The sequence below is a fragment of the Staurois parvus genome, unplaced genomic scaffold, assembly GCF_062004578.1.
Source record: "Staurois parvus isolate SC_StPar_1 unplaced genomic scaffold, SC_StPar_1.0 ptg000183l, whole genome shotgun sequence".
Classification (NCBI taxonomy): domain Eukaryota; kingdom Metazoa; phylum Chordata; class Amphibia; order Anura; family Ranidae; genus Staurois; species Staurois parvus.
Window position 1 is genome coordinate 3,785,302 of NW_028317979.1, and position 14,726 is coordinate 3,800,027.

General features: G+C 37.3%; 1 protein-coding gene across 1 annotated transcript in view; it reads right to left on the reverse strand.

Annotated features, from left to right (window-relative positions):
- The window catches only part of DPYD (dihydropyrimidine dehydrogenase), a 1,720,296-nt gene that overhangs the window by 542,650 nt on the left and 1,162,920 nt on the right, over positions 1-14,726 (reverse strand). Inside the window, exon 14 of the mRNA XM_089677280.1 lies at positions 8,265-8,429. Within this exon, the coding sequence (XP_089533406.1) occupies positions 8,265-8,429 (165 nt within the window). The remainder of the gene's footprint in view (positions 1-8,264; positions 8,430-14,726) is intronic.

The following is a 14,726-nucleotide window of genomic DNA, read 5'->3' on the forward strand; positions in this document are numbered from 1 at the left end:
TACTTACCTCTCTGGCAGCGAAGCACTGGTGCTGCTACTATCTACCACTTCTGGGTCTGTCTAATAGCTGTCTCTCTAGTTGGGTCTGTCTCTCTAGTTATTTGTGCTAGCTCCAGTGTCACTACAGGACACAGCCAACACCTAGCACTCTACATGAATCAACTTGCCCAGTGATAAGGTAAATATGCCATTTATTCTCTTACCATGTCCTTTTCATTTTGTTAGTTAAAGTAAACCTATAGGCAAAACCTCTTTTTTCATTATTGATAGCAAAAGGGAGGGTGATAACCCCTGTAAGATTGTTTTTTTTGCCATCTGTGTCCCATTGTGGAAATTTCCCTTCAGTTCGTGTCCCATAGCCAAACAGGAAGTGGGAGAAAATCCCTGCAAGTGGGATTCTTTGGGGACCTCCTAAACTAATGCCCCCATTGGAAGATTTCTTCTCTCTTACTTTTCTGGGGATAGCACAAACATTTGGGATTTTCTTTTATTTTAATTTTCATTGATAATGGTAAACAGGACAAATAGAGAGGGTGAATCTCCTTATTGGGGGCACAGACAGCAATAAAAATGGACAAGTGTTTTAATCCATCTCCACTCTGTCCAAAGTTTGAAAAACGTTTTTTCCTTTAGTTACAAATTAACATAGCAACACATTATTAGTAGTATTATTATTACTACAGATACTTATATAGCAAGATACATTTATGCATTGCTTTACATATATACTATACATTCACATCAGATCTTGTCCCCAAGGAGCTTACAATCTAAGGTTCCTAACTCGGATTTATACTGTACATAGACATACTAGGGCCAGTTTAGACAGAAGCTCATTAAGCTATCAACGTGTCTTTGGAGTGTGGAGTACCTGCAGTAAAACCATCCAGGCACAGGGAGAACATGCAAACTCCATGCAGGTAGTGCCATGTTTGGGATTTGAACCAACAACCCAAATGCTGCTAGGCAGAAGTGCTAAACACTTAGCCAATATTATTTATAATAATTAATTTATATTTTTGTTAGTATTTACTATTTAGAGAAGGCTGCCAATGAACAGTAATGGATGAAAAAATTGACTCGTGGGTCCATGTGTACTTACTGTAGTTGTTTTGCAATTCTACATAAATGGCAAAAAACTATACACAGAGCCATGTGTTGCAGCAACATACGATAAAACCCATATTTTACCAAAATGAATCAAACTCAAAGAAAGTCTAAAGTAGATTTTTGATGGAGTAAAAGAAGGAAATGTTAGAACCTGATAATGCCTGTGCTGTGTCTTTGTTAAGAAAATTGTCTCTCTTTACTTATTCTAGTGCCAACAGAAAGAAAGCAACCTCCCCTAAACAGGAAATATAGTAGACAAAAACTAAAATCTGACAGAGGTTCTAATTTTTCTTCACTGTACTTAAAAGCAATATTAAACCCAAAAGTAAACATTTATAATGCAGCTTACCAATTCTTAGATGTGATGGATGCATACATTTTCTTTTTTAAGAGTTGGTGATCTAGTCAGTACATCTGTTGTTTTTCAAAGAACAAGCTCTATCAGTTATGTATCAGTTACAGATGTAACTGATGTATTAGTTACAGAGACGAGACAAACTATTTACTACTAACAGGGGTGCTTACAATGATTAGCATAAAAGCTTATTTATTTAAAACCCCTATCCCAAAAGGAAAAAAAATGTTTGTTGTAACTGCTGTTAGTTGGAGTTTGCCTTTAATTTGTTAGTGTATTTAAATGTGCTGGACTATCTAACACTCCCCTCCTCCAAAACTGAAAATTGTGCTGTCCAAAGGTACACCCTGTGCTCCTTTCTCTGGTGTGGGGACACAATACAAGAGATGTGTGACTGGATCATCAGGTGAAAAAAGAAAACTAGTACTGTCACCACATCTCATGACTCTTAAGCTGCAATATAGTATATTACATTTTTGGTTTATAGGATTGATATTACTTTAATTCTCACTGGAGAGATTCTCGTTTCTATCAATACTAGTAACAAAACAGAAAGTAAAAAAAATCACCTAAACAGAGACAAAGGAGTTGATTTACTAAAGGCAAACAGGCTGCGTACTTCACAAGTAAAACCCAAATACAGCAAGAACAATCCCAACAATGTCTATCGTTATATATATATATATATATATATATACTGTATATATACACACACACACACACACACACACACACACACACAGTATTTTCTGGTGTATAAGACTACTTTTTATACGTAAAAATATACCCCAAAAATTGGGGGTCGTCTTATACGCGGGGGTATAAAATGTGAACCTTGAGTTTTTTGGGTCAAGCTAGCTGGATGTGTGGTAATGCTGTACATACAGTATACCGTGCTGAGCCAAGCTGGCTCAAAATAAATGTCCCTATGACAGATTAATCTGTCAGCCCGCTGGATGTGTGGTATATACAGTATACTGCGCTGAGCCAAGCGGATTCAAAATGTACCGGTACGTCCCTACTGTAAGCAGCCCGCTGGATGCGTGTATGTACGGTAGCTGCGGCTACATACAGTATACACTGGGCCAATCATGGCGAGTGATGTATTCTACTAATGAATACAAAGCCTGCTCGGATTGGCTGAGTCAGAGAGGTGGGCTGATGATGTCACAACCCCAGCCAATCCGAGCAGGCTTTGTATTCATAGATGTCATTCATGAACTTATGATGTCAGAGGATGAACATGAGGATTTTGAAGGATTTTAAGTACCGGTAAGTCATAACCATTTCAATAAAAAAATCTGATGTTTTTAAATGGTGTTGCCTCGGAAGGGGGGTAGTCTTATACGGCGAGTATAGCCCAAAACCTATGTTTTAACTGGAAAATTAGGGGGTCGTCTTATACACCCAGTCGCCTTATACGCCGGAAAATACGGTATATATATATATTTATATATATATATATATATATATATATATATATATATATATATATATATGTATAATTTTGTTATTATATCCAAAACAAAATGTCCAGAGTTCTACTTTAAAGTGGACATTTGCGCAATCAAGGAGTCCCAAACAAGTCCTGACTGACCTCTGTATCTGCAGGCACCATAAAGCAATTTAATAATTACACAACTTAAAATTCACAGCAAAAGCACTGAGGTCAGTGCAAGCTCAAAACATCATGCTTCATCCTCCTAGCATCGATTTGGCAATCTTACAGCCTTCTAATACGTATTGTAAAGATAGAGAAGACATTCTGACAGGGGAAAGCAGGGTGAGTTGAGTTGCTGAGAGAATGACCCTGAAAAGCTGTAGTGCTGCTGCTGTGAATTTGAAGATGAATTACTTCAAAGTGGCTGCAGTCAGTCACAAAGGTTAGTAAAAGCTTGTCCTAAATACAATTTACAACTTGTTAAATATCACATCAAATCTTCCTGTCACCCTCACACTAACCTTTCCTTTAACCATAGCTTTTACGTTAACCCCACACTAACCTTCTCTATAACTCTAACCCTAACCCTCATACAATCCCTTCTTGTAACACTGACCCTAATACTGACTTTTCCTCTAACACTACCCTCCCTTCAGCCTGAACTCTAAACTTTATACTAACACTCCTTTCATTGGGATCCTTTGTGTCTTTGTAATAACCGTGCCACTGCCACCAAGTGATTATCTGGTTGTGATGTCATAGCATTTGTTCTGAGAAAATCAGTCTATCCTTTAATGTTTATTAATGTATTAAAATGTATTATTATGAAGTGGAAACTACCTGACGTGAAACATCAGTCATGCATGAGCTGCTCATTTTACTTTGTAGTATCTTAAAGAGGTTGGATTTCACTGTGTTGGTGTATTTTTCTTTTTTTCTTTGACTTTTTTTTTTTTTTTTAATCTGTTAGAATGACTTACAAACATGTGTCTAAAAAAGATGGGACTACCATACACCACCAACTCACTGAAAGGTCTGCTTAAGTATAGCGAGCCAAAACTTCTTAGAAACATCAAGGCAAAAGTATTGAAATCTTCATTCAATATTGTGTCAGTACAGAGTTTTTTTTACAGTTTACTTCTGTGTACATTCTACTTGATAAACATAATATGTTTTCAAAAAGGGATTTTGTTCAATTCAACTACTGTAACCTGTACTGTAGTAAAGGAAAGCTACATCATTATTGATGCCGCAAAAAGAAAAAACATTTTAAGCTCTATATTACTAATTCTCTCCATTTAATGATTTAATTGTCTAACGGATGTTACTTTTGCAGGCATTCTACCCACACTTTCAACGCCACTACTTATCATCCTGCAGTAGCCAGCAGACTTTAAATAATTCAGAAAACACTAATTTTCTCTCTCATTTTCCAGGAAAGCACAGTTGGATGTAATTTTGTTGCAGATGCTCAGTGCCCATATACAGGACCCAGAACTGCAAAGTGGCAATTATAAACCATACCATAAATACAGTGAGATGCAAAGGTAAGGACAAAGCAGTGTTTACAATTTTGGTCTGCAGGACATACGCCTTGAATTGCAAACATCAAGTAGGAGACAAATACAAGGTTTTTCCCTGAGATTTAGCTTTTAACCAATTCCAGTCCTGGCCAATTCTGACATTCCTCTCTTACATGTAAAAATCAGCATTTTTGTGCAAGAAAACTACTTTGAATTCTCAAATATTATACATTATTAAGCAGAGGCCCTAGAGAATATAATGGTGGATGTTGCATATTTTTACGTCACACAATATTTGTTCAGCAATGTTTCAAACACACATTTTTTTGGAAGAAATACACTTTAATAAATGTTAATGCACAAAAACACAATACAATACCCAATTGTGTGGTAAAACATAGAAGGTGATGTTACACTAAATAAATGCCAAACATGTCATGCTTTAAGACTGCGTAGACCTGTGGAACGGCACCAAAGTACAGAATCTAAAAATCTTAATAGGTGACACTTTTAAAGACCTTACAGTTAGAAGTTTAGAGTTATGCAGTAGGTCTTGCGCTACAATTATTTCTCTCTATCTGACATTTTCAGTGATACCTCATATGTGTGGTGTGATCAAACTATGGTACGTTAAACTATCCATAGGTGATATTCTAAAGGCCCTTACAGGTTACCAGTTTAGAGTTACACAGGAGGTCTGGCCTTAGAATTACTGTTATCTGTGCAGTGATGCCACACATATGTGGTGCAACCTCCGTTTACATATGCATTCAGGACTAAGGTGTGCATTTGCATTTGTGTGGGAGAGGGGGGATGGGGGCAATTTATTATTTTAATTATTTATTTTATTTCCATTTTTCTACACTGTTCCTTTATTTAATTTTATTGCTATCACAAGAGATGAAAAACATCCCTTGTGATAGCATGGGCCATGACAGGTCCTCTTTATGGAGAGATCTGAGGTCTATCTCTGGGGCCATATCTCTCCTTTTGCCTCCAAAGCATCTGATCAAACCATGTTTTGATCAGATGCTTTCACAAGCCGGTAACGTCTTGTCTACATGAAACTGAAAGTGGAAGTGACATAATCCTTGTCGCTTTTGGTTTCTGACGCCACACAGTGGGAGGAACAACATCAGTTCCTCTCATCATGTCTAAAGAAGTGGATGCCACCAGTCACACCCTCACTGGGCTTCCCAATGGGATGGGAGAGTCCGGTAAAGGTGGAGTCAGGACCCCCTTCAGCCACCTGTAAAAGCAATCCATTGGTTCTATACTGTAACTGCTCAGATTATTTTTACTTTGTGCAGAATCGCTGGCCCTAAAAAAATTATACCTCGATCATTGCTACAGCTGCATTGATGACCAAGATATCACCCTTTCCAGCCAAGGATGTACAGGTACGGCCTATGGATGGGAAGTGGGTAGGAGCATTTGACAAGGGTTAGCATAATCATTGTCATTATCATCTTGTGTATTATTCTTACATAATTGCAAAATAAATTGAGGTTGCAAAAAGCCACTGGCCAATCCAGTCAAGAGTATGTGTGTGTGTGTTTGTGTCATTTTCAAAGAGTATGTATATATTGTACATTGGAGAAGACTTCTAGAAGTTTCTTGAACTTGTCATTATTTCCAGCTGATACCACTACCTGGGAAGCAAGTTCCACATCTGTGCAGCTCTGACCATGCAAGAGCTCCCTTGACAATTTCATATTAAACCTCCTTTCCTCTAACCTTAATATGTGCACACATGCCTGTGTCAAGGACCTAAGATTAATCAAGTTGTTGCTGCGCTCACAGTCACCAATTATTAATTTATAAAGTGTGATCATGTCTCACATTTTATTTATTTAGTTATTCCTCATAACTGAGGCCCTCGGCTCCCCTAATAATATTTTTTCCCTTTATTGGAATCAATCTATTTCTAGCACAATGTTTCTATTGTTCTTTTGATTGGGGATCAAAACTGAACTGTATATTCAAGATGATGCCAAACCAATGTTTTATAAAGGGGTAATAGTATTGATCTCTCACTCAAACAAATACCCTTTTTAATGCATGTGGGTATTTTGCATGTTTGTGTGTTCTTTGTAGTCCAGTTCAGTCAGATTTCTAAAACTTACAAGGAACGTTTGAAGTGGATCTGATTCCTGCATCACCAAATGCAATTTTTAAGGGTTGGTTTGTAATGCATCAGGGTAGAGAATTCCCTTGATTCTGCTCCCTCTCATCAAAACCATTCCCATCACATCTGAATTGCCATCTAACTAGACTGAAAGAAAATCTATGGATTTGTGGAATGTGGAGAAAGCTTTAACAAATTGGCAAAGTGATGCCTATTTGTTTTCTGTTTGTTTTGAACAAGCACACATAACCACTTGCTGCCCAAGTCTAATCTGACACTTCTCATATACTGTAAATGTAAAAATTAGCTAGAAAATGACCTAGTATCCCCAAACTATATATTTGTACAGTTTTATATATATATATATTTGTTTATATTTATTTTTTCTACTTGTAAGCCCTAGAGGGTAAAATGTTGGTTGTTGCAACTTTTTACGTCACATGGTATATGCTCAGCGATTTTCAAACACTTTAACGAATTTTAATGTACAAATACACAATATAATACCCAATTTTTTTGTAAAATATAAAAATGTTGTTAGATACCTAACATGTCATGCTTTAAAACTGCACAAACTTGTTGATAGTGGAAATCTATGGTACTTAACATAGTTACATAGTTAGTCTGGCTGAAAAAAGACAAAAATCCATCCAAAAAAGTTATATACCCACAGTTGATACAGAGGAAGGCAAAAAAAACCCAGCAAAGCATGATCCAATTTACTCCTGCAGGGGAAGAAATTCCTTCCTGATCCCCTGAAAGGCAAAAGATATTCCCTGGATCAACTAAAAATAGCCAATGTTTTAAAAGCTTTTACAGGTTTCCAGTTTACAGTCACACAGGAAGTCTGGGGCTAGAATTATTGCTCTCACTATAACATTTGCAGTGATACCTTACATGTGTGGTGCAAATACCATTTACATATGTGTAAGTGACCTGAGTACGAGTTCGCATCGGAATGCAAGCACAGGGGGATAGAGCACTTAAAATTTTTTTAAATGTATTTTTTGTACATTTTTTACACTCTCTTTAAATTTTATATCACTTTTATTGCTATCAAAAAAGATGAACAACATCTCTTATGATAGCATGGACTGTGACAGGTTTTCTTTATTGAGACATCTGGGTTCTATTAGACCCTAGATCTCTCCTCTGCCTTAAAAGTATCTGATCAAACTAAAATAGCTAAATCAGATGCATTCACAGACTGATAGTGGCCTGTTTACATTAGACCAAAACCAGAAGTGACAAAATACTCATTGCTACAAGATGATAAGGAACATTCCTGGTGGGATGGGAGAGCCTGTGAAGATGGCGGAAGGGGGGCTACCCCCTTCCACCTCATGGAAAAATGATCCAGTAGCTAATTAGCATTCAGCATTGCCAGCTGTAAATTTTTCTTTGTAGAATTAGAAGGATTTATTAGCCTATATATGTACAGAGGGAAGTGGTTAAACCAACATGGGGTAGGTTAGCAGCCAAATAATCTGATTACTGTTTGTGGATATTCAAATTGTACAACTCTACATTATCCACTAACATTCACTTTGCAAAATGAACCTTCATTTTCTAGGAGAATAGCCTTTATTCCTTTAACAAATCTACCCTTTTGTCACTGAAATATCCAAATATGCCAATACTTACACATAACTAGCATACTGTATATGTTTTAAATAATTAATTACATTATTCGCTAATCCAACTTACATTTTTAGGAAAGTCCTTTTTTAGTTCAGTGACAGATTTGCACCAGTAAGCAGCAGTCTTCTCACTAATGAGTTCAATATTCAAGAAGGACCCTTGGCCAGGACCATACAAGTGGCCAGACGTTGTTCCTCGAATGATTCTTGGGGATACATTGGTTACTATATCCTGCATAAAAAAACAGCCCTTGGTAAATAAATGTGCCAAGTCAATAAGAAAATCATTACTAATAGGACTACAACAGGAAAGAAATCTTAACACATGATCATTACAAGGTCCTAAATGTAGACTCTACTCAAGTGAAAAACACTTAAAAAAACTGAAAAATAATAGTACACAATATTGTATACTAAAACAGGCATAGCCTGATGTGTGTGGACAGAAAAAAGTTAAGTTGGATGAATCAACTGTAAAGTGATTTTTTATTCAAAGAAGCAGATACATGGTTCAAATATAGTAGGATCCTGTTCTGGTCCTAGGCCGCTATCTCTTTGATAGCAACAAAGGAAGCACTCTCCAGATGGTGAATTTTGGTAGTGTGCTGAGGAGCACCTGGTACAAAAAGTTCATCTCACTATATATGCTTAAGAGCATCAAATACATCCCCATCTCCCCATTTTTTTTTGGGGGGGGACTTCCCTCTGCTTCAGGGTTTGAGCAGCTAATGCTAATTAAATGACCACAGAATGCACTAGGGGACCGAGGCTTGACAATGACTTACATCTCCTAATTGTATTAAAGGTATTAACTAGGTCTAGCACCATCAGGAGTTCATCTTTATCTATTTTCCAGCTGCTTTGTTCAATCTGTAAACAAATTGGCTGGAGACTTCCTTCATCTGTCCTAAAGGGGACCCCAAGAAAAAAAAGGGCATAAGGTTTCCTTCCAAATAATAGAAGTGTGTATTGTTAAATGTGTCCTTTAAACCTTCTTAAAAGATCCTCTCCCCACTAAACAGTATTTAAAAAACTTAATTTTGCCCCCAGGTACATGTATTCAAATAGCACTTTTGCTGTTGTATATCATACAGGTGCACCACTTCATATTCAGAATTAAAGCATCTTCTAAGCATATTATTTAAGGGCTGGTTCGCACCACATGCAAGCCAGTGCATTTTTTTCTGCATCAAAAACACATGGATAACAGATTATATTGTTGGAACCATGTGTGAACATGGAGTTCACACATGTACGATCTGTTCCAGTGCGTTCCAATTCCAGGAAAAAAAGTAGAATATGCTGCATTTTTTTCTGCACTGAACTGTACTGGAACACAGTAAAATGCATTCAAAATGCACCTACATGCACAAACATTTACTTTGATTCAGTGGGTTCACTGTCCTAGCAGAATGTGCTCAGTAGTGCCTTATAGATCTATTGGGCTGTGTCCCAAAACTGAAAACATTTGGAGATGGTTACATAGAAGGTGTGGGCTATTATGCGCAGGCATGGCCAAGGCAGTAAAGGCTTGTGTTGCTGGATCAAGGTAGGTATGCATTTGTGGAGAGGGTGGTAAGTTAGGGATAGCTTTCAAAAAGGTAAGTGCACTTTTTGGTTTAAAGTGCACAGATCCTTTAACTTTTACATAAGCCTACTCTGAATAGGTGTATCCATAGTTTGGTTGCTCCCATAGGTTACAGTAAAACCTGAAATGGGGAAGATCTGCCTTTGCTCTTGTACGTTTCTTCCCTACGCAACTGAAGGAGAATGTAAAAGGAAATTTCTGCAATAAAATATCAGAAGCAAGTTTTAATTAGAATTTATTTTGATTGTTAACAAAGTTGACTATGCAGAAGTTTTATATTTGGTATGTAATTGATGCATACACTCATGCTACCTGTCTTGGAGTTATTGGATTCCCCATTGACACTAATATCTCACCACATAATTCTGACATGCAGTGCCAGCAACAGAAATAATTAGTGCTAATTGGTTACAGAGAAGAGAGCGCTTAAATTACTTGTTTTGATGCTTCAAAATATTAGTAAAATATTTTGAAAGCATTTGTTTCATTTTGGCTTTTTTCACAACAGCTGATTGAAAATGGTGCAAAATCACTAGAAAACATTGACCTGTTCCTTCATATATATTGAAAAAAAATAAAATTATATATATATATATATATATATATATATATATATATATATATATATTAATATCTTTAAAAATTATAATGTAGCACTTAATAAAACAAAAAACTGAAACAAAGTAGCCAAAACTCCCAACTGTGTTCCCTTGCCATGTACTGCAGCATTAATATATACATTGGTATATGCATTGCAACAATGTTATTAACAGTGTTAGAATGTGTATTGTTCAGTCGGATGAGTAGATGTGACAAGGTTGTACTGACTAATATTAATGACAGGGATAAAAACAAATCCATATAGAGCATCTTAGGAGAGGAGGATCACATGGTATTTCCGAATTCTTCCTCAACAGCATAATGAATAAAGGTCATTTAATCAAAGATTATTAAAATTCTATATAACACTTTCACTCCCCTGGCCATAGAGTTTAAGAGATCCGTGATGATATAACATGAACCCCATTAGCACACAGCAATTAAGGTCAATTTACATATTTTAATTAAGAGCCACCCCATATAAAACAATTACGGTAATAAGCATACTAACTGGATTTCATAACATTTGGACATTTCTTTTCCCACTAGATAGACAGGAAGCCTTAATTTGCATTAATTAGCTCTGATCTGCATATGTTTGATAAGGCATACCCTTGCCACATAAGATTATTTATTCCTGAATCTGGCAAATGTCACTATTGCTGAGAATGGGAAGAAGGTTTCTTAACACAAGCTATAAATCTTTACCTTAATTTACATTCACAAAATATTTGATTGCAGTATAAGTGGGGTGTTATATTTCACTTGAAATTGTAGAGATCAGATAGTCAGGATACAAAGCTGAAGGTCCCTTTTCTCTGAACAAGTACTCTTATGAGTAAACAGAACCTCACAACCATTGAGCTGACAAGTTATAAAGTAGAAGTTTTACCGCAAATGCCAAACACTGAAAATAATATTTTCTCTACAGTCGAGAAAAACTTATTGCAAGAGAAGTTACAGAGATTGCCAGGGCAGTCATTTTGATTGAAAATTTCAGCAGACAAGAAAAGGAATTTAAAAAAAGAGGGATTACAGATGTGTTCCAATCAGTAGCGGACTAACCATTTGGAAACTCGGGCACTGCCCGAGGGCGCGGGCTCTGTAGGAGGCCCCATGAGATGCCCCTGGTACCTTTTTCATAGGCTTTTTTGAGTTTGATCCCCATGATCCCCTATTGCCCGGGGGCCCCATGAGTTGTCAGTCCGCCCATGGTTCCAATAGAAATTTTCTTTAAATAAAATCTGCACATTTAAAGAGATACTATAATTTAAGATTTTTTTTAATAATAAACATGTCATACTTACCTGCTGTGTGCAATGGTGTTGCACAGAGCAGCCCCAATCCTCCTCTTTTTGGCTCCTTCGCTGGTGATCGGGGCTCCTCATCCCTGTTTAGTGCCCCCAGAGCAAGACAAGTGCCCTGGGGGCACTCTTGGCTGTTCACTCCTGAGCCACCTGTGTGTGTCTATTATTATTATTATTATACAGTATTTATAAAGCGCCAATAGTTCGCTCAGCGCTGTACATTACAAAGGGGGACAGAACATGTGACAGAACAATACCAATACAATGCAAAACATGAGGGGATCGAGGGCCCTGCTCTTTCAAGCTTACAATCTAGGACACACAGAGCATGACTCCCCCCACTCCCTCCTCACTGACTGCAATTGACAACAGACATAGCCAATGGCAACCGCTGTGTCTAAGCTAATGAGGAGGGAGAGACCCAGGAGAGCCGCTGCTCTTGTGCACATTGCTAGATCAAGATCAGGCTCAAGTAAGTATTAGGGGGGCTGAAGGGTGAGCTGTACACTGAAGGTTTTTTACCTTCATGCATAGAAAAAACTTTCAGCCTTTACAAGTACTTTACATAAACATACATGGATCAAACTGCATTCTGCCTTCCTTAGTTCTTTGATGCAGAATTCCAATTAAAATGGAATAGCCTATAAAAAGATAGAATAAAAAGATTTTGCTGCAATACTTACCTTCAGATCTGGAACTGTCCACCGAAGTAGTTATTTTCACCACAAGATGTCCTTGATCTTCTTAGTTTAATGACAGCCAGTGATATTCAAGGCATTCCTCTAAGCCCAGGCTGTTATGGACCCACCCCAGCCTGTGACTGGACAGCAAATGAGAAGAGGTTCAGTTATGAGCTCATCTCTCTTTCACCCTGATTTCTTCTACTGTCAGCATGCATCTTATCATGGCTCCTTGTGCTATTCATCCTTCTGCCACACTGAGATAACTGTACAGAGACCAAAAGGAGGCTGATACTAAAACACATTCAGTTATTTACTATTTACAATGCTTCCCAGGCAGGAAGCCCCACATATGCTGTCTAGCCCCTCACTGAGTTCAGCGCTGATAAAAGATACTCATAAAATTGCCATTACATGGCAATTACATTTACCGCTTACGGACCACCCTAAAGTAGAATTATTGCTACAGGGTGGCACTTGTGTGCAGGATCACGTATATATACAAGATTCTGCATTTCTGGGTAGGGGCTTTTGTAAATCACCAGGTCCCGGCCGGTAATTACCTGCTGGTGCCCGGCGATTACCAGCGATCACTGACAGGGAGGAGGGGTGCATTGTTTATCAACAGCCCTCCTCCCTGTCAGTTTGGGCACAGTGCTCTGGATGCCTGAGCAGAACCATCCAGAGCAGTGTGCTTACAGTGAAGCATCTACCCCCCGCCCCCTATTAAAACACTACCATCACACAGTTAACCCTTTGATTGCCCCTCATGTTAACCCATTCCTGCCCAGTGCTATTAGTATAGTGTCAGTGCTTTTTTTCAGTGTCAGAATGCCCACCGCAGTCCCGCAGTCCCACTATAAGTCGCTGATCGCCGCCATAAATCCACTGATAGCCGTCATTATTAGTATAAAAAAAATTCCAGTATCTATACCGCCATTTGTAAATGTTATAACTTTCACGTAAACCAATTAATTTACACGTATTGGGATTTTTTTCAGCAAAGACATGTTGCAGAATACATTTTGGCCTAAATTTGTGATGAAATTTGATTTTTAATTTTTTTTTACTGGATATGTTTCATAGCAAAAAGTTCAAAACATGTTTTTTTTCCTCAAAATTGGCGGTCTTTTTTTTTTATAAAAATAAAAATTCACAGGCGATCAAATACCACCAAAAGAAAGCTCAATTCGTGCGAAAAAAAGAATGTAAATTTAATTTGTTTGCAGCGTAGCATGACCGCCCAATTGTCAGCTAAAGTAATGCAGCGCTGTAACGCAAACTGCTTCTTTAAAGAAACTAAAAGCCTTTTCAAGTAACAGTTTTATCCTTTTATGTCATCCCTTCACTTCATTACTGAATCCTGCAATGAGCAGAAGTCAGAGGCAGGAACCACTGAACACTGTGAGGGACACACGAGATCAACACCTCTTTTCAGCCAGTAATTTCTGATAAATGGCATGATGTTCTAGCAGTGCAGGCAGCAAGACAGGTAACTTCTATTTCTATTACAGGTATTGCTATTTTGCATGGTGATAGATAATGACAGGGTTTAAATTGTGTTATATATGTTTATATTTGCAAGATATTTATTATATAAATTATATTCATTTAGGTGATTTTATATTAATTTACTATTATTATAATTGCTATCATATGATTAGTCATTTAATTTTCTTTTGATTCACAAATTCTGGTCATGCCGCCAGTGGGAGATGAGATAAGACTCATGCAGATCTGTAAGTATTATATACAGCATGTATACTTGGCTCTCTTGTAATAATGAATTGCCATTGAAAAGCACACACATCAGAAAGTATGTAGGAGTGGAAGACATCACGGGAGAATGATGGAACATTTCAGGTTGTCACAATTTAATTATTAGAAACACATATGAAAGGACAATACACATTGGACAATCATTCTGAACACCCACAGACTTGTCAGAGGAACTGAATAATCTGATCTAAAAGATACACCATCCACCCATGTGATGAAGCACAATACACAAGGGATTTGCATGCAATAAAAAAAAGAGAAAGCAGAATATTTTCTTTGAACCAGATCTTTATTGGTGAACCTGGTACTGTAGTTTTCCTTATTGCGCCAAAGTGGTATGCATATAGAGGTAATCAAAAAGAAAAAATAATTAAAAAGTAAATTAAGCTTACTGCTTGCAGAAAACAATTGCTTGTTTTTAATTTTGGAATCTTTACCTGAAATAAATGACATAACAACATCTCACAGCATACATCAAAGTGTTTATGTAAAGTGTATGTATAGACATTTCTTTTTTTTCTGGACAGAGTAGGGAAATATTCATAGGCATGCACACAGGGTGTGTAGGATGTGCT